We start from the raw sequence: 25,098 nt of genomic DNA, 5'->3' as shown, positions 1-25,098 counted from the left end.
TATTGTACGGATGCTCGCGTTTTACGTTGACTGTTGATGTGGCACTGTGCGGATTTCCACGTTTTATGGACAGACCACGGGGTGCTTGCTTCTGGGCACAAGATGCTTTAAAAACTGCAGCTTTTCATGTAAATGCTTTTGAGTTTGGCCAAGGACCTTTATAAGTGTGCCAGGGCCTCACTTCTGATCAGTTTTTCTTGGAAGTGCTAAGAGGAAGACCCTCGGACATTGTACTTTGAGAAGCATAATAAAAAGAAATACCGAGAAGGGGCGCCAATCTTTGGGGCCACTACGTCTGGGTACAAAATTCCACTGTGCCGTGTCGTCTCTCCTCTCTCTCTCCCTTTATTTTGAGTTCTGTTTAGTTGTTTCCAATTCCTTTCACGTGTGTTGTTGTAGATCTTCAGCTTGGAGTGTCCAAGTCTATTTGGTTATTGATGTATAGATGTATCGTCTCCCCTGTCCTGTTCACTATGTTCACTCTGTTACCCCTCCCACCTATCCATCAATTTATGATAGACATAGAATTTTTATTTCTTGTTCATTTTCTATTTTCATAGCTTTCCAGACAAAGTATTAAATTCTATTGGGATGTAACTGTTGGTTTCATAGGTCATTTTGGCCTTTTGAAGACGTGGGCACATCACTAGTAGAGGCATAGTGAGGGATCCGGCAGCACAACTAGGGAGATCCACAGGGTTGCAGCAAAGGATCAGATCTATATTGGCGAGACATGGGAGACGCCCTGTGCAGACTCACCATGGAGGACATTGACACGATCATGCAGCGACCCATGTGAGGTGTCTCCGGATTGTGATACACGTATCCACCATTTTTGTACTGTTTTCTGAGATACACACTCCTTTTTTGTATGTGTATCTCTCATGCTCTTAATATCCACCTTTCACAGCTCTAGTAGTGTTTTTGTTTAGTTAGTATCAGATTCACCATGATGTAACTCTCTAGTCTCAGAGGTTAATATTGCCTTTAGAAGACGTTAATATAACATCTCTCTACTATCAAAGAGCTCCATTATATCAGTCCACACACCCCCCCCCCGTTACCAGCTTTCACCCCACCCCTACCCACTATTTTCTTTTCAGTTCTTTGTACTTTTTGTACCCAGACCTGGTATTAGATTCACCACATGTAACCTTTTGGTCTCATAGGTCATTTTGGCCTTTTGAAAACGTTAATATTACATTTCATCTCTCTCTCTCTCTCTCTCTCTCTCTCTCTCTCTCTCTCTCTCTCTCTCTCTCTCTCTCTCTCTCTCAGAGGCCGCCACTAAACTGTTGCTCTCTAACATGGGGCAGCTTTGTCACGTGACACATCCCAACCCTATGTGTTCGTGGACAAGCTACAGCATGATCAGGGTTCAGTCAGTCCAGTCAGTCTAGATTAGAAGTGATATGGCACTTTTGTGAGTCTATTCGTAGACCGTGCATGCCCAGTCACTTAGTGTAGATGCATATCCTCTAGTTGCACACAGCTTGATCATCAGTATTCCCATCAGATTCCATCAGATTCCATCAGGGGAATTTTCCAGTGCATTTAGCCTATTTTCCCTATTTTTGACATTTTTCACTTATTAATTTAAGTGACTTCCCAACAAAAGTAGGTAGGGCAATTTTGCTAAGTTAATATATAAGCAAACCCAAGTTAGCACTCAATGGCAGAAGAGGCAACAGGAGCTCCCGCTCAACAGGCACCTTCTTAGCAAGAACCCATTAGAACCCTTGCGTTTGGGTATTCCCTCATCACCCACACCCTCATCCAGCCTAGCGTTTTCAGTTTCTCACCATCGCCCACAAGCCTGCCGTTTGTCAGCATTGTAGGGTCGCATCCTCCACAGACAGGTCAGCGTTTCACTAACGCTACAAGGCAGCCCCAGCGTTTTTGGTTTTCAGCCCTATTGGACAGCAGCAGATTCAGCCCTAGTTGGTTGCAGAGGATCCCTAAATTCAGCCCTCGAAAACGCAGCCAAAACAGTCATTTTCAGCCACCGAAACAGTCCCGAAATTCAGCAGTTAGAAGACTACAGATTTCAGCCCTAAGTCGTCGTCGTCATCCCCGTCGTCGTCATCGGCATAGTCCCAAGTTGCATCAGTCCATTGCATCCGCATTGTACCACTTTGTGCAATCATAAGTAGACCACTCTCGCCGACGAGAGTGGGGCCTTCGGAGGAGGGTTTTACAACGTCTCTGGTGTCGTATCTCTCTTCTCTCTATCTCTCAGTCTCATACAGTTGCACGCACAGTGTCCATTCACTTTGTTTGTGATCATAGCACTTTCCATTAAGAACGGAAGGCTCTCCCTTCCATAAGAACAAAAGGAACCTTGAGCACAATTCGGAACACTCATCTTGAGCAAAACGCAAACAAGCATTCCGTTGCACCTAACAAGCTTGGCATGGATGGGCTGTTTTAGAGCTTCAACAAGGGAATACTAGAAAGGCTCGGGAGTTGCTAAGTAAAGGAATAAGGTTTTGCGGAGGAAACGAGTATCTGAATCAAACATCAGCTCTCATTGAATACAGAGCAGGGAAGGTTGAGGAGGCAAGAGTTTTCTTCAGCCAAGCTGTATCTTGCAATCCTAGAAGTTGTGCCAGCTGGTTGAAGTGCAGATTGTGTTTTTGATGGAGGTCATGAGCGCTTCGCCAGTGTGTAATCCCCATACGAAGGCAACCTTTGTGCTTACAAACAAGCGGATAACACAAATGGAAAGGGAGATGAAAGAATGAAAAGAAAATATGGAGGGATGGTGGAAAGAGAAGGCCAACCTTCTTCAAATGTTTCTCAACGAAGGCGCGCAATGGAAGAAGGAGAAAGAGGGCTTGCACGCAGAGCTACAAGTACTTAAGGCGGATTCAAAAGCACTTAAAGAAGAGGTCTCAGCCCTCAAGCGAGAGCTAGCTCATAGAGCAAGCAGTGGAATAGAGGAAGGGGAATTCTAGCCCTCGGTGATAGAGGAAATCAAGGTCATCAAGGAGCAGGTACAGATGATCAAGGAGGAGGAGAAACAGAATGTGGTAAAGACGTCTTCGTGGATGGATGTGATCACAAAGACACAGAAGAAGGCGGATGAGGCTGAGAAATGGATAGAAGTCGCTAAGAAAGGGAAATGGAAAGAAACCACGTCTGTCCCCACTCCTACAATCATCAACATGACTCTAGAAGAAGAGCATCAAAGGAAAACTAGAGCGTTGAATATAAGAGTAACCGGTCTAAAAGACCGAGATGATGTGGAAGGGGAAGTCGAAGAACTTCTCCGCATGATGGGTAGTGAGGCTACTCATACAAAGGCATGGAGGGTAGGGAAGAAGACACAAGAAAATGGGGAGACTTCAAAAGGAAGAGCTTTAATCAGCCGTTTCCCATCCATGGAGGCTAAGAAGGACTTCTTGAAGAGGTGTCCTACACTAAAGAAAACGGGCATATTGCTTGGAGATGACCTCAGTCGCACACAGCTTGCGCATATAAGAGAGGTAATGCCAGAGATTCAAGCAGCAAGGGAGAATGGAAAGACGGCCTTCTACAGAGATGGTCGGGTGGTGATTGTAGAGCGGCGCTCCACATGCGGTGCGAGACCTATGGGACCATACTCAAAGTTGCCACCTGGAATTGTAATGGATAGATGCGCCTTGATGTGGGTGCTTCGTCTTCTACTCTGAGACACATCAGGCCCCTGGGCAGTCTATGCCTCACATTAATGGATATAGATAGGAGTCAGCGTGTAGACACAGACACTACATGAGGCAGCAGTAGAGCATAACTACATACCCAGCCTGAGCAGAGACGTCGTTCGGGGAGCATGCCCCAGAACAGTTGGTATGATGAGGAATGCCGGGACAGTGGAGCTAGACTTCAGAGGGAGGTGCTTTTGGGGGACATCACTCACAGATAGTCACAGATTGACTTCCGACGCCTAGTGCGGCGGAAGAAGAGGGCATTTTTGGCTCACCTAGAGCAGGATCAACCAGCTATTCTTGAGTCAGGACTCACGTGAGGCATGGCGGCTCTTTCATGAGCACTCCCCCCCCCCCCCCCCCGCCATCACTTCTATAGAGGCCTAGGGCCGGTACGCATCATCTATGTACACAGTTCCTAAGCAGCCCCCCCCTTCCCGACCCCCCCGATCCATGCCCACATACATGTGCTTTTTTCGCCGCTGAGATGGTGAGGAAGGCCATTGACAGGATGAGGACTGGGAGAGCATATGATCATGATGGCTTAGTGGCTGAGCATTTCACGCATGCTAGAGATCTACTAGCAGAGATTCTAGCAGTTATGTTTAACCATGCCATGTGTGAGGGCTTGCCTGATGCTTGGAGCTTATCTACTATTGTACCGATCTTCAAGTCAGGAGACCCTATGGAGCCTGGGAATTATCGCACTATCATGATAAGACACACATTGGCACGGTTGTACGCATCTATTCTTGAGCAGCAGCTGAGTAGATGGGCAAAGAGGGAGGGGATACGCGCAGCCGGGCAAGCAAGGTTCAGGAGAGGCTTTTCTACTCTTGACCAAATCTTGACACTCAGAGCCATCATTGAGGAGGGCAGATCACATGGGAGACGGATCTATTGTAGCTTTGTGGATTTACGCAAAGCATTTGACATAGTACCCAGAGCTAGATTGATGCGCAGATTACAGCAGATGGGAGTACCCACAGAGCTCATTTGGGGGGTCATGGCATTTTACAGTTCAGTAGTGGGGCATGTACGCACCTCAGAGGGTCTATCCCGCTCTCTCCTACTCTATTTGGTATGTATGTGGATGAGGTTTCTGACTACATTGAGAGAGATGGTGATAGAGGTGCACAGTTGGCAGGGACATGGATTCCACTGTTGCTATATGCTGATGATATTGTGGTGACCTAACTGTCCGGAGGGGATGCAACGTCACTTGGATGCTTTGCTTAGGTTTGCCCAGGAAAGTCGTATGTCTGCAACCTTGGTAAAACCAAGGTCATGGTATTTAATATCACCCCACAATGGATCAAGAGGTCAGTGCCCGCTTTCACATACGGCCAGGAGACAGTGGAGTATACAGATGCTTACACTTACCTTGGAGTGGTTTTTAGTGGGCCAGCATTTTCATTGAGGAGGGCAGCAGAGACTAGATTGACCAGAGCCCATGCAACATTGGGTAGATTGGAAAGGATGTGTTCACAGGTTCAGTTTCAGGAGCCTCGGATGAAGCTCTGGCTCTTTGACACTTTGGTGGCTTCTGCATTGCTTTATGGAGTTGAGATTTGGGGACCTTCATTGGATCATCACGGGAAGACAGGCGGAACTGACGGATGGGGGGACATGGAGAATCCTCTGGTCTCTATGATCTCGCGGCTCATTAGAGCTAAGGCTTCAGTACCACGTGCTATTGTCCGAGTAGAGCTAGCTGCCTTTCCACTAGTGGTTGAGGTGCTCACCAGACCTCTCTCCTTCATACACCGCATTTGGGAACTTCCCAGAGACAGATATGCCCGCCTTGCACTTGAGTCCTCTCGACAGTTAGCCATGCAGGGAGATACAGCATGCTGGTACGGGGAGATGACATCATGGTTTCAGGCGCATGGGTTCAGCATAGATAGATTGCCTCCCTTCTAATACTCACTGGATGCACCCTCTCTGACTCTTACATAGTCCGAGATCACCAGGCTCATCCGCCAAGACATGACTCAGCTAGACACCAGGAGGACATGGATACAGCCAACACAAGAGCTAGGCATGAAGATGGCTTTCTACAGAGAGCATCTTCTCCAGCTTACGGAGGACGGTTTTGTGACAAGCCCCAGATACATGGACACCCACTTGTCTCACGGGATACGATGTGCTAATAGCCAGATGCACACATCTTCACACCAGCTACGGATCGAGACTGGGAGATACAGCGGAGTACCAGCAGAGGCCAGGACATGCTCCCTGTGTGACATCGAGCCTGAGACAGAGTTGCACTACACATGCCACTGCCCCGTCTACTACGAGATACGAGGTCGCTTCCATTGCTTGTTCGAAGAGGGCTTTGGACCACTCTCCAGAGTCATGCGGTACGAGGATCAGAGATGCCTGGGTTTGTTTTTGCTCGAGCTACGGAGACACAGAGAGAGCTTGATGAGAGGAGAGGCTAGCCAGTCTCAGAGAGAGATCACAGACTTCTTCAGAGCTGCCATTGGACACCCAGAGGAGCTACTACCACAACAGAGCTTGTCGCCTCACACCAGAGGCACACTGATCGACCGAGCAACCGAGTTGGGGAGATCCAGACGCCCACGATTGTGGAGGACTACACAGCATCAACGGAGGCTGCATCAGAGGATTCAGATCAGTTTGGCCCGACATGCACGACCCCCGATCAGACTACTGACCATGGAGGAGATTGATGAGATCCGTGAGCGACCGATGCTGGATCTCTTGTGATCTAGCTATCCCAGCTAGCTGCTTAGTTCACACCTAGCAGTTTAGGATTCCATAGTATTTTATTTTGTCATTTTGTCATTTTGTTACTCTGACTTTGTATCAGATCCACCACATTGTAACTTTCTAGTCTCATAGGTCACTTTGGCCTTTTGAAGACGTTAATATAACATTTCATTTCTCTCATTGTATGAGTGGTCACACATACCCCATACAGTTCCAGTTAGTAGCACTTCTAGATTCATTTTAGTATCTCTTTTCTGTACCCAGACATGGTATCAAATTCACCAGTTTGTAACAGATTGGTCTCATAGGTCATTGAAGACATTAATACATCATTTCATTTCATTTAATCTCTCTCTCTCTCTCTCTCTCTCTCTCTCTCTCTCTCTCTCTCTCTTCTTCTCAGTAATGGGTAATTATATCATGAAGAATATTATGATATAAAAGTCACAAATGTGTTAGGAACAAGAAAACAAGGAGACTGCAATGTGCCAAGGGGGGAGAGCATCCCTGGTGAGAAGATCCGTGTGATCCAAAACGAGAAGGAAAGACACGCATTCCTAAGTGTCCAATTATGCCAACAATTCCAATAACACAGAAAGGGGAAGACAACAAGCATCTGTGATGAAACAAAACCTACCAATTTGGGCAACTGAGTCCATCTCAGGAAGTGGATACTGTGTACACAAGGAATCCAAGAGTGATGTACATGACTCCAAGGCACGTGAAAAATCCAAGGCACATGAAAAATCCTGCACACTGAGGGACATCAATGTCCTTTGTGATACAGCATTTGCAAGCGGAAGAGGAGAAGAAAATCGAAGAGAAAACATCTTGGTTAAAGATGCTAAAAAGGGTGCAAAAACGATTAGAGGAAGTAGACCAATGGGTTCAAGTAGCCAAGAAAATTTATGCATTTACTTATATGCTAAGGTAGGGTGCATGGGCATGGGATGGTGGTTCAAAAGAATGTTACACGCGTGGTCAGAGAAAAATAGTGTGGGAGGCAGAGGAGGGAATTAATGGGGCTTATGTTTCACACTTAAAGTGGAGGCTATTTAGTCAAATTGGCCTCTAGTTAGGTGGTTTTTGTACGAGTTTTTTAGAACAGAGTTGGCCTTACTCATTTTCAAAACGATTTAACACACATCTATGGACACCACCATCTAAAGAATACGGCATGCAGTTGTTGGGTCTGACACTGCTATAGTTTTCCGTGTAATTATGAGCAGTTCATCTAGAGCAACATTATTCAACTACATAAGATTTTTCTGGTTTAGCCATGAAACAATTTTGTTGTTATCAAAGTTTTATGTTTCTACATTTCTGATTTTAATTTTCATGTTTCAAAAGCAACAAAGCATTGCAAAATAATCTTGTTTCAAACGCTAGATTTTCGTGTAATGACCAGTTCTAGTGATGAAGATATGGTCTTCACTGGTTTCAGGTTCTTCATTCACTGAAGATGGTAGTAGTGATTCTTCAAAAAAAACAGGTGCTGTTCACGCTTCTTTTTGTCGATGTTGTTTGTAAGCTGTTGAGATTGCTGTTAAAACCTGCAATGGTTATCTGGATGAGTAAGTTTTTTTCTAACCGTTGAACAAGCAGCAATAATTGTCAGTGCTTGTCTGGGAGCTGCCATACTACTGGTAATTTGCTTCTTTCTTATTTTAAGAAGAAAGTGGAGATGGGGGAGGGCTGCAAATCAAGCCGTTGATCCTAGTAAAGGTACATATTTTAGCTCCAACTTTGTGGATCTCTCAAATTTTTCCTTGCCATGAGATGCAAGACATTTAAAGATGTTAGTTCTTTTTTTTCCCAAAAAAAATAGGGTGTATGCAAGTTTGGCATCGCTCGCTGCTCTGCTCCCCACCCTACGCATTCCCCCCTCCCCCCCCGCTCGCATTGATCCTGCCCTACCCCCCCACCACTTTGCTCGCGCTGCCCTCCCGCACAACTCCCTCGCTCCCGCCTGCTGATTCGCTTGCGCCCGCTACCCGCCAGCTTCCCGCTTAGCCCTCATTACCCGCTGCCCTCACGACACCACCCCAGCCCCCCCCTTCTTTTCAAAACCCCCCTTGTTCTCACTGTGTCGACCTTCCTTTGTTCTGGTTCAGATTCCCTCCTAAGTAAGGGTTTTGTAGCAGCAAAGGTTATGTCGGCACCCTGTCCGCCAGCAGTAACAAACACAAATGGACGTTCGTGCTCCGCCATAGAGGGACTCAGATGAAGCCCCCTCGCCCGACCCTGTCGAGCGCCCACCATTCGATTTGCTCTGTCGCTAGCAGAGCAAGCGAGCCTTGCAGCAGAGGTGGAGCGCCTTCAGGCCACCTCTGTCATCTGCAAGATCATTGGCAGTCGACCCAATCGAGGAGAGGTACGTGGCCTCTCCAGGCCCGCCGCCTTCTCGGGCGAGGATACTACCAGATCGAGTTTTAGACTCCCAATATGGCTGGCAAGGTCATTTTGGTGAGCCAGCTGGCCATCCGAGCGGTCAGAGATCATTTTCGACAGTGGCATCATGATTTTGATCCAGCTTCGGATGTTCTTGTTGAGGAGGCGGATCTGCCCATTTCGATCTGTTTCCCAGGCTCGAGGAGGGAGTACCTACCGCTTCTTTCCAAGATTGGTTCCGAGATCGGGACGGTCCTAGAGCCCCTGTAAACGATAGCTTGAGTTGCTGCCAAGGCTGCCGGTGTTCCCTCAATACGCGTTCAGGTTCATGACACTCACACCCTCCTAAAGGCGGTTCTCCTACCTAGGGTGAGTGGTGGGTGATTACGCCAGAGGGTGGAGTATTCACGACTCGTGAACCAGTGCTTCATTTGCAGGCAGATTGGCCACTTAGTGAAGGCGTGTCCTCGTAAGAGATCTCGACCCATAGTGCATGCTCAGCCCTCTAAAGCTTAGCAGGCAGGTACCCAAGACACACAGGTTGGCACTTTGACAGAAGCCAGCGACACTCCAACTGACGGTTGGCAGCAGGTGCCCTGCCGCCGTCGACAGGGACAGGCTCGCCACCCCGCCCTCCCTAGTGGCAGGCCTCAAGCAACTCAGCAGCATTGGGTTCCGACAAGGAACCGTTTCGGACCCCTGCAGAAGGACTCCCCTAAGGAGCCCCTTCCACCTCAGCTTCACTACCGCCACCACCTCCCTCCCCTCCACCTTCAGACTCCTCTATCCCACCGCCACCTCCCCCTCCCCCTCCTCCACCCCCATCTCCTGCTCCCTCCCTCTCCCCTACTGGGCCCTCAGCCTCATCACCCGACCCATCCCACACTCCTCGGACACAGGGGACACTCATCCATAGCTAGACGCTCTCTGGGTAGTGCTTTTGCTAGAGGTGAATGGCTTGGGAGGGACAATCCTACTTGAGGACGCCACTTCTGGTTCAAGCCTCTCCTTTTGCATCAATGCCCCATGGGTTGACTAGATTTGACATTGGCCAACAGTGGGATTTCTTCGACTACAGCTTCACCCGATTCCTCTTTGACCCTTCTCCTGACCTTGAGGTAGCTTGCTTCCAAGTTCATGTCCTCTTTTTAGCAGCGAGAGGCACTGAGGCTTGGGATACAGCAGTAGGTTTCTCTTTTCCGTTGTGCAGCAGGGATCACATAGAGTGGACCTTGCACACAGTTCTTGACTGGCTCCATGTCCAAGCTGTAGAGTTTGCACACCACATAGGGGACTTGGGGGCGACAAATTTGGTAGACACACTTTGGCCTCTAACCAAGTTCAGTTTGACGCCACCGGACGCAGCAAAATGTAGACACCTTGTGGTTGACTTTTTTGCTGACACTCAGAGCTCTCCTTGCTATGTATTTGCACATGAGGATTCTTGGGCAGAGGATGCAGCTCTATGGACTGCACGTTTTGCTTGGGCCTTGGGTGGGATAGTCTCTTCAAACGCGTCTGTCTAGAGGTCGCTCGGATATAGATTACTCCCCATCCAGGCCGGCCTTGAAGATAGCGAGATTGGCTATTGTTGCAGAATTGGTCTTTTCTCATTGATCCCATGAGGATTGTCCCATGGAATGTGTAGGGTTTTAGGTGGGCCCTAGTTTCAGCGCCAAAGAGGCCACTTGCATGAGGAGCTTCAGAGATGCCTTGTGGGTGGTATGATTGATATTCTTATGCTCCAAGAGCATCATCTTTGTGAGAACCACATCCGGCGATGTGGTCAAATTCTGCGTGGCCACTATGAGACATTTTGGTCAGCTGCTTTTCGGCATGGAGGCATTCAGGGAGGGGTATGTATGACTATTGCGGACTCATGGTAGCATGCCGTTGTGGACAGAGGTATTATTGTGCCAGGCAGGGCCCAATGGATTACTATGCAGGTTCATGGTTGCCGCATGGGTTTCCTGAATATCTATGCGCCCAATGTGGCAAGTGCACTAGTTGGGTTTTGGTCACATATTGTAGAGTCTTTGCCGCATGCAGAGAAGTGCTGCGTCGGGGGAGACTTCAACATGTTGGAGGAGCTCTCAGATTGGATTGGAGTTAGCCATGCTACTGTGCGTACGGCCGATTTGGCAGCTTGGGAGCGTTTGTGTATGACCTTGAGGATTTCAGATGTTTGGCAGCATGCAGGCTTTGTGCAGCCTCCAGACAGCTTATTTTTCTCTCGCTTTGACTGCAGAGTAGGAGGAGTGAATCTATCTCAAATAGATCGCTTCTACGCGAGTGATCGTATTTGTGACTTGGGAGGATCTGTATGCATTCTCGCAGGGACTTCTTTCTCAGATCATGTGCCAATGATTCTTACGTGACAGACAGAGAAGTGGGAGTTTGATGATGTGCATCCCCGAAAGGATTTTGCTAGATACAGAGCTCAAAGAGCGGGTGGTAGCACTTTGGCACTCAGGGTACCCCTCCTAGCAGAGTGGCACTGGACTTGCTGAGCTTAGCCGCTTGGTTGTGGCCAAGGAGGAGGAGAAGCGGTCATAGTTACATGGGACGGCGGGTCGGGGTCGGAAACGGGGACGGGACGGCAAAAGTCAGGAAACGGGGGCGGGGGTCGGGACAGCAAAAAAAAAAAGAGTTTTTTTGACCTATACATATGCCACACACATAGAGCATCACTTTGACCACAAATATACACTAAATAGACCAAAGAACATGAGTCATATAGACGCAAATGTGCTAATAAAACATCGAGAAATGAGGACCCAAAGGGTGGCTTTTATAGCCATTGGGGTGCTTTGAAGTTCAAACATATGGCTAGTGGAGAGAAACTAGCCTCTAGAAATGATCAGGTTTTCAAATTTTTAAAAAAGTCCCCTCCCATCCCCTGCCGTCCCCGGGACGTTTTGCCTGCGTTCCCACTTGGCAGCTCTTTTTCCGTCCGTCCCCACCCGTCCCCATCCCAGAAATGGGCGTCCCCTGTCCCTAGGGTCCGTCCCCTGTTACTATGGAAGCGGTTAAGGCGAGGCATTGCTTCCTTGCAACGGATGTAGGATCGCCGCTCTGACAGTCCTTGGTTAGAGGAGTAGATGCAACAAGCTCGATAGGAGCTGACCACCATTGAGGAGCGGCGCCATGAGTTTGCCTTTCATCGACAGGCATGTCAGTGGACCTAGGTGGGCGACAGTTACTAGTGAGTTCTTTGAGGCTGTGGGGCCTCGCCATGCGTGCACAAGTGTTAGCCAATTGAGGAGACCTGAGGGGTCAGTTGCTTCAGAGCCTGCGGATGTGCGTGCGGTTGCTACTGACTTTTACCGTGAGTTGCTTTCAGCTGAGCCTCAGTCAAAGCGTCAGGTTGCATGCAAAGAGGAGGTTTGGACACAGATGCCTTGCCTAGTTACTAAGGAGATGTGTCAGAGACTAGAGATGCCTCTCCAGCTAGAGGAGCTCCATGTGAGGCCCTCAGTGCAATTTCCCGAGGTAGCTGCTCATGGGAGGATGGTTTGACTCCCAGTTTTTTTTTTTTGGAGTACTGGGAGCTGCTAGGTTCGGATCTACGTAGCACCTACAAGCACATCTTGCACACTGGAGAGATGCCTGATAATTTGAATGAGGATCTGATTTACCTTATTCCCAAGGAGGGGGGCTCCTTGGATGAGATTCGGCAGTGGTGACCCATCACTATTCTCAACTCAGCCTACAAATTCTTAGCAAAGGCTCTGAGTTTAAGAATTCAGCCGCTACTTGAGAGCATTATACATGAGACTCAAACAGGTTCTGTCAAGAAGCGCAGTATCCTTGACAACATCTTTACCTTTTGGGAGGCGTCGTGCCCTCGCACATCTCCGAGGAGAGGGTCTTGTGATACTTCTCGATTTTGAGAAGGCTTACGACAGAGTTAACTGGGATTTCCTAAAGGGCGTTCTACACAAGATGGGCTTTTCAGATGCTTGGATCAGAGGAGTATCAGCTCTCTATAGATGTGCGCTCAGCCAAGTGCTCTTGGCAAGGGGAAGAGGGGAGCGTTTCATGCTAATGCGTTCGGTTGGATAGGGTTGCCCCCTTCCTTTTATTCTTCTATGCTAAGTCGATGAGCAGATTTTTGACTTCATAGGAGGTTGGTTTGCGTGGTTTAGAGCTCCCTATTAGGGGAGACAAGTTGCTTGACGTTTTTGCTGACGACTCAGGCATGTACTTGGAGGTCCATGAGGCCAATCTGCACAGGTGTGAGAAGGCTCTTGAGGTGTTTTGTTGTGCATCAGGGGCACTGATCAATTGGAGAAAGACTGTGGCTTTCTGGGTTGGCAATGCTCCTACGACTGACTGGTCGTTAGGAAAGGGCTTTCGGTGGATCCCCAGAGGGACTTCTGTACGATATCTGGGCTGTTAGGTTGGCCTGGATTTGTCTCCAGAGCAGCAAATTGCTCCCCTCCTATCCATTAGGAGGAAGTTGCATCATTGGAGTTTTGCACGGCTCTCTTTGGCTGGTAGAGTAGTCGTGGCCAACCAGGTGCTTTTGGCCACTATGTGGTATATCACCTTTGTGGGTCATCACTTTACCATGTTCTCAGGGAGGCCTAGGGATCATCGACCCAGTACGACAAAGCAGAGTCCTCTGTCACAAACTGTTGACGTGTCAAGTCACTGAAGAACAGAGCCAACCTTCAAATCACTGTCGAGGGGCCTAAACCCTAAGAAGAACAAGCAACATCAGAAGAAGTCCTACCAACTTATGGGGTTCCCGTCCGATGGGGCCCAAGTGGATTCGATACAAGGGTAATGTGCCAAAAGATATCCACTATCTGTCATCAAGTTGAGAGACTTGTGACATTTCCTTTTCCTTTGTTGCAAATGCGTAATTGATTGTGCTATTGCCGAAACAGTCCAATACATGTTTTTGTTGCAGCCGGTGAAGGATTTTGCAATAAAACCGCTGAAAAAACTCTTTCAAACTATTTGCCTTATCTCAAGAGCCACCATGTTGTGTGTGTCTGAAATATGCATTCCTAGCCATGTAACGAGACTTTTCGAAGCCTTGGGTGTTCCATAAGACATTAAAATAAAGCAGGACCCACAGTCTACGCGTGGCAGTTGTACGGACAGCCTTGAAATTGTGCTGATAGTGTTGACGTGGCAATTTCTGCAAAACGCACTAACAGTGCTGACATGGCAGTTGTACGGTTTTCCACAAAATGCGTTGGCAGATTTTGGCGCTAGTACTTTTTGGACCAGTTGCTTTTGAGTTTGAAGCTTTTCATTGTAATTGCTTTTCAGGCCAAGAGCCTTTAAATATTAGGCTAGGGCTCATTCTTTGGCATGCTTCCTGGAGAAGGTGCAGAGTCTGGAGTACCGGCTTGTACTGTGTTGATGCAATATAAAGAAATACCAAAAGGGGCGCCAAGGTTTAGGGTCAATACTCTTTGGGGTGGAATTCCGTCACTTCGTGTCGTGTGTCATCTCTCTCTCTCAGTTCAGTTGTTATTGAAGTGCTAAAAGTCAGTTCAGTCAGTTCTTATCTATTGGCATGTGGTGCCCGTCTTGTGACACTGGTATTAGAGCATCAGGCGTGTGCTTTTCTGAAAGCATAACGGTCCTAGAAAAGAGCAAACCGACGCTTCAAAAGTCTATTGGAGTCACTCCCACCTAGACTTATTAGTCACTCCCACCCTTACTTCATCACGCATCGGGCGCGCTCCCGTCTTCATCGCTTTGTCTTACAGGGCATAAGCCATAAAGAACCCAAGACATGGCGTTCATGGATTCAACAGAATATTTGCAGTTGCTTCTCGACGAGCTTCACGACATTCTTTTGCGGCATCCTCATCAGAATCTTTCAATGCCGCAAAGTTTTAAACAATTTTTTAATTACATAATTTCCCCTCTAATGCCTCAAGTGGTACCTCCTCCGGCACCAGAAAGTACGAGGGCTTCCAACCGGCAAGCTTCACAGTCGTCTATTCCAATCAGGGGAGTCTTTAGGAATATGGTACATCCATCTGACCCTGATCCAGTGCAACCGCCTTTTGCCACCGCCGTTGCGCCCGCCACCACCACCACCACCACCACCACCAGGCTACAATGGATACCCTTATTATCCGTACCCGAGATACGCGCCTAACCAACCCAAAGATTTCAAAGATGGCGGTGCGACAGTCGAATTTCACTTTTTCCGAGGTGAAAGATTGCAAGAAAGCATTACAGTTCCTACAGCAATTCGACAACGCGCTATTGGACTAGTCCATGATATCTATGGCGTGAATTGTGTCGAGCACATGGCAAAGTCAACGTCTTCAAAGCCTTTATTTTCTTTGACCCCGGAGCTATGGAGAACTTCATTCATCCAGAATTCTTGAAGCAGATGCACTTTGATTATGATGTCTGCAGAGGGTGGAGAAATTGAAGTTGAGCTAGCCACAGGGCAAACTTAGAAAGTGGTACCGCTCATTATTGCTCTTCCAATGACTATCCAAGATTATCATGGAAAAGCCGATTTCCACATATGAAGTTGGGCAATTGCTACGTTCTATTGGGCATGCCCTGGCACGACAAGAATGATGTGACTTTCCAGGTTCGGAATCGAACCATCACCGTGACACAGAAGGGCAAGCCAGTCATCCTCAAAGTTCAGTTGTCCAAACAAAGCCCTGAATAAGCTCTCTAATTGTTATAAAATTAGATACTTTTGATATTGTTTGAGAAAGTATTGTTTGAAATTTGTTTGAAATGGATGTTATGTGTTTTAAACCTGTCTTGGTGCTGATTTGAATTGTTTGACTCTGGTTTTAGTAGCTTGGGGCGACACATACTGAGCGCACAGGGAGAGGCTCGCCCAACTGTAGCACTTCACTGGTAGGGGGAGAATCTCACAGCTGAGTTCTTGTCAGGCTTTTGGGAGCAGTTGTGGGATAGCAAATATCCAAGGAGAGTTAATATGTTTCAGTGACTTGTAGCGCAGAGGACTACAGCAGTTGAGAATTGGCTGGTACACAGTGGCTTCTCCGCTGCATGTGCAGCCTGTGGCCATCTTTTGGAGAGTCAGTGTCATTGTTGTGGGACCGCCCCATGGCATAGCAGGTTTGGCTTCGGCTTCTCTGGCTGATGCCAGCCCTCTCTACAACCCAACTTCCGTTGGCCCATGGCTGAAGGGCTCTCAAACTTCTCTCTCTCTCCCCAAAGACAGATCACGGATTTCTTTACACTAGATATTGTACACCTAGAAGAACAGACAGAGGAGCAGCCAACAGTGGAGAGGTCTGCCCGCACTACTGGCATTCTCATAGACCGAGCATTGGAGCTAGGGAGATCTAGACGACCCCAATGGAGAAGAGGAGCTACACAGTTTTGAAGGAGGCTACAGCAAAGTATTCGAGCCATACTTTTTCGTCGTCGAGAGTGCAAATGAAGATGGATCTCTACTTCCCTCCCATATTTTCTACACATTGTACTGCTTAGTTCACACATTTCACCCTTTGACCTTTCACACCTATCAGCTTAGTTTTGGATTCTGCAGTATTTATATTTGGTTATCCTAGTTTAATTTATTTTGTTAATCTGACTTTGAATCAGATACACCGCATTGTAACTTTCTGGTCTCATAGGTCACTTTGGCCTTTTGAAGACGTTAATATAACATTTCATAACATTTCTCTCTCTCTCTCTCTCTCTCTCTCTCTCTCTCTCTCTCTCTCTCTCTCTCTCTGTGGATAGTTTCCTATGATGTTACAACTCTCTTCTTCTTCTTCTTCTTTTCTCTCTCTCTCTCTCTCTCTCTCTCTCTCTCTCTCTCTCTCTCTCTCTCTCTCTCTCTCTCTCTCTCTCTCTCTCTCTCCCCCCCCGGTGGAAGATGTCACACTACAGAGACCATTTTTTTACCATACTAGAGGATGGGTTCATACAACAACCACGCTATATGGACACCCACATGCCACATAGCTCACGGGTGGCAATTGGTCAGCTCAGAGTGTCATCACATAGACTAGAGATTGAGGTGGGGCGAGCTCATGACATTCCCAGGGAGGAGAGAGTGTAGAATATGCATAGACGATGTGGAGAGCGAGGAGCATTTTGTTTGCAGATGCAAAGCTTATGCGGATATCAAAGACCGATACGAGCCTCTATTCAGAGGGTAGCCTACCTTCCAAGATATCATGCACTCTCGAGATCAGAGAGCTGGGGCGCTACTTGCTAGAGATATAGAGGCACAAGAACACACTTCTGCAGCCACCTACAGAGACCCTGGGGGGGGGGGAGAGACAGTCACAGCTTACACATTTCTTTCAGAGAGCTACACCCCTACCCCTTCCACTCCCAGACCCACCGAGGGGAGTGACCCTTCAGCAAGCTGAGGGGAGCCGGGCCAGACGACGCCCGCCCGTAGGATACCAAGGGCCAGGCCCCACGAATCCACCGCAGACAAAACAAGGAGATCTAGACTCAAGGACATCGAGCTGCTGAGGAGAGACGAGCCCAAATGATGGCTCAGCCAGAGGCATTCATAAGGGCAGCCCTTGCTCTCAACCCTCCCATGTACTACATTTTACACCCCCCCATTAGCACAGGATGGAGCTAACTAGATTGATTCATTTGCATGGTTGTACTACCCTCAGCATATAGACATGCACATACCCCTAGTACTAGAGCTCCACCCATCCCCATAGATCTCATCACCCACGAGACGTCCTTCTCTCTTTTATTTTGTACCAATCTGAACTATTTTGTCTTTCCTGATAGACAGAGGACATACACACATGCATACTTGATTTGTCTCATAGGCCGACTTTGGCCTCACATAGACGTTAAAAACTCTCTCTCTCTCTCTCTCTCTCTCTCTCTCTCTCTCTCTCTCTCTCTCTCTCTCTCTCTCTCTCTCTCTCTCTCTCTCTCTCTCTCTCAGCTGTTGTGAGTAGAGACTCAGAAGAGGCATGGAGATTCTTTCATGAGCACTCCCCTCCCCCAGTGATTACTTCTCTTGATGTGTGGGGCCAATATGCCTCATCGTTATATACGGTTCCTGGACAGGTGTCAGGACCCCCTTCCAGATCCTACAGAGCCATGCCCACCTACCAGCACCTCCTATGGAGATTGAGGCGCTTACCAGATCAGTCTCCTTTGTGCACATCTTGTGGGATACTACTAGAGACATATATGCTAGATTGGCCCTTGAGTCTTCCAGACAATTAGCTCTTCAAGGGGACACTTCATGCTGGTATGCACAGATGACATCATGGTTTCAGACGCATGGTTTCACCATGGACAGGCTGCCCCCTTTCCAGTACTCTCTTCAGGCACCCTCGATGTCTCTTACACGGGTGAAGATTACTAGACTCATTCGTCAGGACCTAATCCAGCTGGATACCAGGAGGACATGGATAGAGACGCCACAGGACTTGGGCACAAAGATGGCTTTCTATAGAGAGCATCTTCTCCACCTCATAGGAGATCGGTTTGTGATTAAACCCAGCTACATGGACACACATATGTCTCATGGTTTGCGGTGTGCCATTGGTTAGATACGCACATCCTCACATCAGCTGGAGATTGAGACTGGTAGATTTAGAGGGATACGAGTTGACAGCGGGATATGCCGCTTATGCTAGTTAGAGCCAGAGACAGAGCTACATCACATATGTCATTGCACAGGGTACTATGAGATACGGGGCCGTTTCCACTACTTATTCAGAGAGGGTTTCGGTCCTTTCTCTAAGGTCATGAGTTATGAGGATTAGAGATGTCTTGGGCTATATCTACTTGAGTTACACAGATATAGAGACACTTTACTGGGGAGAGATAGAGAGAGACAGTCCCAGAGACAGATTACAGATTTCTTTTCACTAGATATGGGACAGCTAGAGGAGCAGTCATCATTGCAGAGCTCGGCCCACACTCATTCAACCACTACCGGCACTCTCATCGACAGAGCACTGGAGTTACAGAGATCCAGACAGCCACGATTGAGGAGAGGGTCTACACAGTATCGACGGAGACTACAGTAGAGGATTCGAGCCATACTCTCGATATCTTAAGTGCAGATGAGGATGGATTCTAGTAGTAGTATCTAGTTCTGTTGTACCCAGACATGGTATTAGATTCACCATTTTGTAACAGATTGGTCTCATAGGTCATTTTGGCCTTTTGAAGACGTTAATATAACATTTCATTTCATTTCTCTCTCTCTCTCTCTCTCTCTCTCTCTCTCTCTCTCTCTCTCACCCAAGTGTGGTAGATTGGTTATGCCATTTCCCTCTTGAATAACAAGTCTTGAGTTCAACTCTCCTCGTCAGATAGATCTAAGTGTGGTAGATTGGTTATGCCATTTCCCTCTTGAATAACAGGTCTTGAGTTCAACTCTCCTCATCGGATAGATCTTTAAGGTCTCTAGGAATAGTTTCCTACGACGTTAATGTACTCTTCTTCTTCTTCTTCTTCTTTTCTCTCTCTGTGCTACACTCTATCGCATCCTATCACAAACTGCTGACGTTCAAAGCCCTAAAGAATGGAGCCAACTTACAGATGCCGGCCGAGGGGCTTAAACCCTAAGAAGAAGAACTAATAGAAGAAGAAGTCCTACCAAGTTATGGGGACCCCGTCCGATGGGGCCCCAAGTGACATAAAGGATTAAAATAAAGCAGGACCCACACACACACAGAGAATTGCGTAGTAGCTGATGATGTGGCAGCTGTACGGAAATTCCGAAAATTGCACTGATATGATGACGTGGCAGACTATACGGATTTCCGTGTTTTGTGTTGATTTCTGTACGGATTTTCGTGACTTACGCTGGCAGCTTTTGGCATTGCTTTTGGACGAGATGCTTTTGAGTTTGAAGGCTTTTCACTGTAAACTGCTTTTCAGGCCAAGGGCCTATAAATATAAAGAAACACTGAAAGGGGCGCCAAGGTTTGGGGCCAATACTCTATGTGGTGGAATTCCGCCACTCCGTGTCGAGTGTCGTCTCTCTCTTTGAGTTCAGTTGTTATTGAAGTGCTAAAAGTCTATTCAGTCTGTTCTTTTCTATTGGCACGTGGTGCTCGTCTTGTGATAGTGATTCAGAGCATCAAGCGTGTGCTTTTCTAAAAGCATACCGGTCCTACCAAGGAACAGATAGAGCAAGATTGCACTTTCAAAATCTCATTGGAAATTTTAGCTTCGTGCTCCGACCTCGGACTTATTAGCCACTCCCACCCTTACTTCATCGCGCATCAAGCGTGCTCCCATCTTCACCGCTCATGTCTTACAGGGCATAAGCCATAAAGATTACTTACAAGAGAAGGATCCAATATTTGCTTCGAGCTGCTATTTTTCTCAGAGGCAGTGCCATGCAGATGTTGATAGCTACCAAGCAGCATACTCCAAGTACTTGACAAGCTTTCAAAAAAAAATTTGCCCGAAGTTATATTGTTTCTGACATCTTCCTTCGGAGTGCAACCTCTGGCAGAGTGGGGTATCCTGAAATGCTTGCCATGGAAACCCTAGCAGATTATAACTTGAAATTCCTTTACATCTCTCAGCAGGTGCCTCTTCTTGATAACCTCGGAGGTCCGGTGTGACTGCTATGACTTGGGACTACCATCACCGCCACAAGAACACTGTCTGTCCAAGAGCTGATGGACCATGTTGTGGTCGGCTACGACCTTATGGAAGAAATCTAACCCTAATTTTTGGTGCAGGTTCCAATATGGAAAGCCAATTGACTCACTTCCCCTGCAAATAACCTAAAAAGGTATGGGCCATGAGCTTAGAGGACTGTACAACCAAACGCTCCCTAGACCGTAGTCTGTGTCGCTTAAAGGTTCAAGCATACAACCAAACACTCCCCAAGCATCGGCCTGCGTCGTTCGGAGGTTTTCTAGCATACAAGGAACGCTCCCCAGGCATTGGCCTGCATCGTTCCGAGGTTCAAACAATACCAAAACAGTATTTCTCACTTCTCCACCCGGGAGTACAATCACCAATCAATGAAACCAGTATTAAAACCAGAGTCAAACAGTTCAAATTGGCACCAAGATAGGCTCAAAACAGATTGGTCACGTGTTGACGCAAGTTCACACTCATGCACACGCTTCCAACTAGTCACACACCCTCCACATTCTGAACGTAGTTTATACTCTTATTAACTAAGCTGAAAGGGCTTAGCAAGCAAGCAAGAGGATCTCTTTGTTCGGGCAAGTATGGACAACACACAAACCCTACACACATACGATACACGCACCCGGACTCCCACCATACCTGTATAACAACCACGCATCAGCCCTCTCACATCCATCTCTCTCTGTGTCTCTTAACACGTAGGGGAGAACACACATGCTACCCACCCGTAGCCACCATGGAGGTTCTCCCCGTTGAGCCTCGTTGAGTCTCTTTGAGCCTCTAGGGCTGTTTTGAAATTTTTCCTCTCCTCCCATGGCCTCCATGACAAGCAAAGTGGCTTCCTCCATGGCAAGCAAAGCAGCTACATTTGCGGCTATCCACAAGTGCCTCTACACATTCGAGGCAGAGATGTAAGAATGGAGGACGGAGATAGACAAATGGAAAAACAAGAGAGTGACCTTGCTTAAAGAGTGGGAGAAGGATAGAGAGGAATGGAATAAGGAGAGAGAGACAATGAAGGAAGAGATGGACGTACTCAAGGTGGAGATCACCGGACAATAAGAAGAGGAAATCCCTACTCGTACACAACATAAGACTCACCAACATAGTGGAGAAGAAAGGCTGCACCGTTTGGAGAGTCGGCAAAGACCTAACTAGAGAGAGGGCCCTCATCCTCCAATTCTCCTCCAAAAAGGCAAGGAACTCTTTCATTAGAGAAAGGGTGATTCTACAAGAACTCACAAGCCCTCCCCATCTACCTAGACGACGACCTCACACCGTCACAAGTAGAACATAGACAAGCATATATGCCTAGGGTGCTCAAAGCACGTGAAGAAGGGAAGAAGGCATCAGGCCGTATTAGCCGGGTCATTATTGATGGAAATGTCACTGGATAGGGACTCACGGCCTATGGACATAGCATGAGGAGGTTCACCTTGTGGTTTGGAACTGCAATGGTTCTCTATGGACACACCCAGAGCAATTAGAGGCATGATGAGCATCAGAATCTTTGTCCTACTCAGAGAGACACACGAGAGCCCAGAGAAGGGCCTACCGAGGATCCATAGGTTCCAATGGGAGTCCACCCACCAGAATTTCACACGCAAGAACACTCCCCGAGTGTGAAGAGTTGTCGTTCTCTTCAAATATTAGTGGGAGAGCAAGATATAGATTGTAGCACGAGATCCAAAGGCCCGTTTCATTTGGATCCTTAGAGATTACACAAGAGCAAATTATATACATCGTGCTTTATTACTTCGCACCCACAAGCTCCAAATTCACTCCCCCTAACCAAGGGGAGGGTGGTGGGGGGACATTCATCGTACACATGCTTGATGGAGGGGATTATGGAGTACTCTACACTTGGGGAAGTTTTCTCCATGGGAGACTTCAACGCCTAGACATGCAACCAGCAGTGTGAGACCTATGCTTCAAGGACCAAGAAATATGACATGCTACAGAGGAGGATCTCATCAAAGTCTCAACACTGAGCAGACACAGCCCATTCTTCTGCCTAAGGACACCATTTACTCAAAGTGGGCTACCCACACCGTCTTGTTATATATTACAGGATGGCACTTTGGCCTACATTTGGGGGTCTGACATGCATGCCACATGGAGTTGCAAACGGGGGGGGGTATAGTGGACTATAGTATGGCACCTCGGGAGGCCATACATCTCATGAGCTCTTACCCATCCCCATCAGAGTCTACCATGCCTATCTCTCTCTTTCTCTCATTAGAGCCACCATCTCCCACGCATCTGCTACACCTACTCCACACTCTGCGGTCCCACTTTACTCAAGAACTAGCCCCTATATACTCAGCAAAGGTTCATGGAGGCCTTTGTCCGCTCGGCCCATCTGCACCCTTGTCCACACTCACCTCCCAAATCTTATCCATCTTACACACATCAGACTTCAGCTCCTTTCCACACAGTACTCGCACCGGACATAAACCCCCCCCCCCCCCCCCCCCCCCCCCCCCCCCCCCCCCACCAAGGATTATGCCACAAAACTGCTGGTAAAATGATGAGTGCAGAGGGCCTTACTGCACCCTATGAGCATAGAGAGCTCTTGGAAGATTACAGAGCAAGAGTCGAGACGATAGATGAAGACTCTCACATGCCGCAAGCGGCGAGCTTTGAGGAAGCAGAGGAGATTGAGATTTACAACCTATTCATGAGCATTGATAGTGCGATTGCATGGGAGACTCTTAGAGAGCCTCCCCCGACCACAGCCATTGGTAGTGCGACCGCATGGTAGACTCTCAGAGAGTGTCCCCCGATCACACCCATTGAGCACCCACAAGCATGGTATGATTATGCAGAGAGCTTCTATGAAGTCCCTACATAGCCTCCGATCCCAGGGCCACTCAAGCCATATCCTACCATCTCCCCTTTCTTCACCATAGATATTGTAACACGAGCCATATGCCAACTACAGCACCACAGTTTTGCTAACCGCACATGACTACAAAGCGAGCACCTCACGTACAAATTTGACACCATAGCCCCTTTGATTGCACACATCAACACGGCCATGGCGGAGGGCTTCTTAGAGGGGTGGACTCGACACTATTGTGCATAAACGACACCGTGAACCTAAAGAATTGCAGGAGTATCATGATTGGCCACATCATGACCAAACTCTACAGAGCAGTATGAAAAGGTAGCAGGGTATACGGCCCGCTACTGCTGCTCGCCCCCCCCCCCCCCCCCCCCCCCCCCCCCTTTGCTGTTGCGCCATCGCTCTCCTCCCCCCCCCTCCCTCCCCCCGCTGCCCCTTCGCTGCCCCCCCTCCCCCTTCAGCCCCTGCGCACTGCCTCTCAACCCACCCGCTGCCCCCCCCCTATCTGCGCGCGCTGCCCCATTAGATGCCGCAGCCCGCTGCCCACCCCTGTCTACGCACTGCCCCTTAGCTGCCGCAGCCCGCTGCCCTCCTCTCGCTCTGCCTTCCCCGCTCCATCCCCCCCGCTCGCTGCTGCTTGTGCACCCGCACATTGCACAGCTGCCCTCTTCGCCCTCGCTGTCTCCTCATCACCCCCCCCCCCCCCCATCCTCTTCGCTCCCGAAGGCCCTCTGCACCTGGCTCGGCAGCACTTTCTCTTCGGAAAAGTGCCTGGCTGACTTGTTTGCAGGTTTCTTCTTCGCCGCCCGCTTCTTCGACTCAGCAGTAGACATAGATGGAGGCTCCAGCTTCACCTCAGAGGGACTCGCCTGAAGCCCCCTCGCCCGACCCCGCTGAGCCCACCATTCGACTTGCTCTTACGCCGGCAAAGCAAGCGAGCCTTGCCACAGAGGTAGAACGCTTGCAAGTGACTTCTGTCATCTGCAAGGTTCTCGACACTCGTCCCAGCAGAGGAGAGTTGCGAGACCTTCTCCAGGCCCACCTCCTCGCAGAGGTGGGCAAGATCTTGGATGTCCAAATTCTCGGACGGGGGTACTATCAGATTGAGTTCGAGACTTCCGAGATGGCCTCCAAGGTCATAGCTATGAGTCCATTGGCCATCCGAGCATCACGCGCCCACTTTCGACAGTGGCGACATGGTTTTGACCCGTCTTCGGATGTGCTAGTAGAGGAGGCGGACATCCCCATCTCAGTCTGCTTTCCGGGTTTACGGAGGGAGTACCTTCCACTTCTCTCCAGGATTGGCTCCGCCATCGGAACTGTCCTGGAGACCACAATGTGTCTACATCCTGCTGAATCTGGGGACTCATTACAGCAGGCCATTGTGGGCAGAGGGATTATTGTACCAGGCAGGGCTCAGTGGATTACTATGCAGGTTCAGGGTAGCCTTGTGGGTTTCTTGAACATCTATGCGCCCAATGTGGCGAGTGCTCGTGCAGAGTTTTGGTCACAGATTGTTGAGTCTTTGCCACAGGTTGACGAGTGGTGTGTAGGAGGGGACTTCAACATGTTGGAGGACCCTTCTGACAGGATCGGAGGCAGCCATGCTACTTTGCATGGAGTCGAGTTAGCAGCTTGGGAGAGGTTTTGTATGACGTTGAGGGTCTCGGATACATGGCAGCATTCTGGCTTTGTGAGGCCTCCAGAGAGTCTTGCCTTCTCTAGATCGGACCGCAGAGTGGGAGGAGTGAATCTATCGCGCATAGATCGCTTCTACACTAGTGACCACTTCAGTGACTTGGGGGGATCAGTGGGCATCCTGGCAGGGACATCCTT

The 25,098-nt window shown here is 48.5% G+C and overlaps 1 protein-coding gene across 4 annotated transcripts in view; it reads left to right on the top strand.

Moving 5' to 3' along the window:
• The window catches only part of LOC147445206 (putative LRR receptor-like serine/threonine-protein kinase At1g56140), a 241,608-nt gene that overhangs the window by 196,545 nt on the left and 19,965 nt on the right, over nt 1-25,098 (top strand). For all 4 annotated transcript variants that reach the window (XM_086524760.1, XM_086524761.1, XM_086524762.1 and 1 more), the window contains exons 18-19: nt 7,870-7,917; nt 8,031-8,150. In XM_086524760.1, coding sequence (XP_086380886.1) covers nt 7,870-7,917; nt 8,031-8,150 — 168 coding nt within the window. The remainder of the gene's footprint in view (nt 1-7,869; nt 7,918-8,030; nt 8,151-25,098) is intronic.

The sequence above is a fragment of the Adiantum capillus-veneris genome, chromosome 12 (genome assembly GCF_014529385.1).
Source record: "Adiantum capillus-veneris isolate H3 chromosome 12, ASM1452938v2, whole genome shotgun sequence".
In the NCBI taxonomy this organism is placed as follows: domain Eukaryota; kingdom Viridiplantae; phylum Streptophyta; class Polypodiopsida; order Polypodiales; family Pteridaceae; genus Adiantum; species Adiantum capillus-veneris.
The sequence above is the reverse complement of the archived record's forward strand: the minus strand, read 5'-3'. Positions and strand labels throughout refer to the sequence as shown.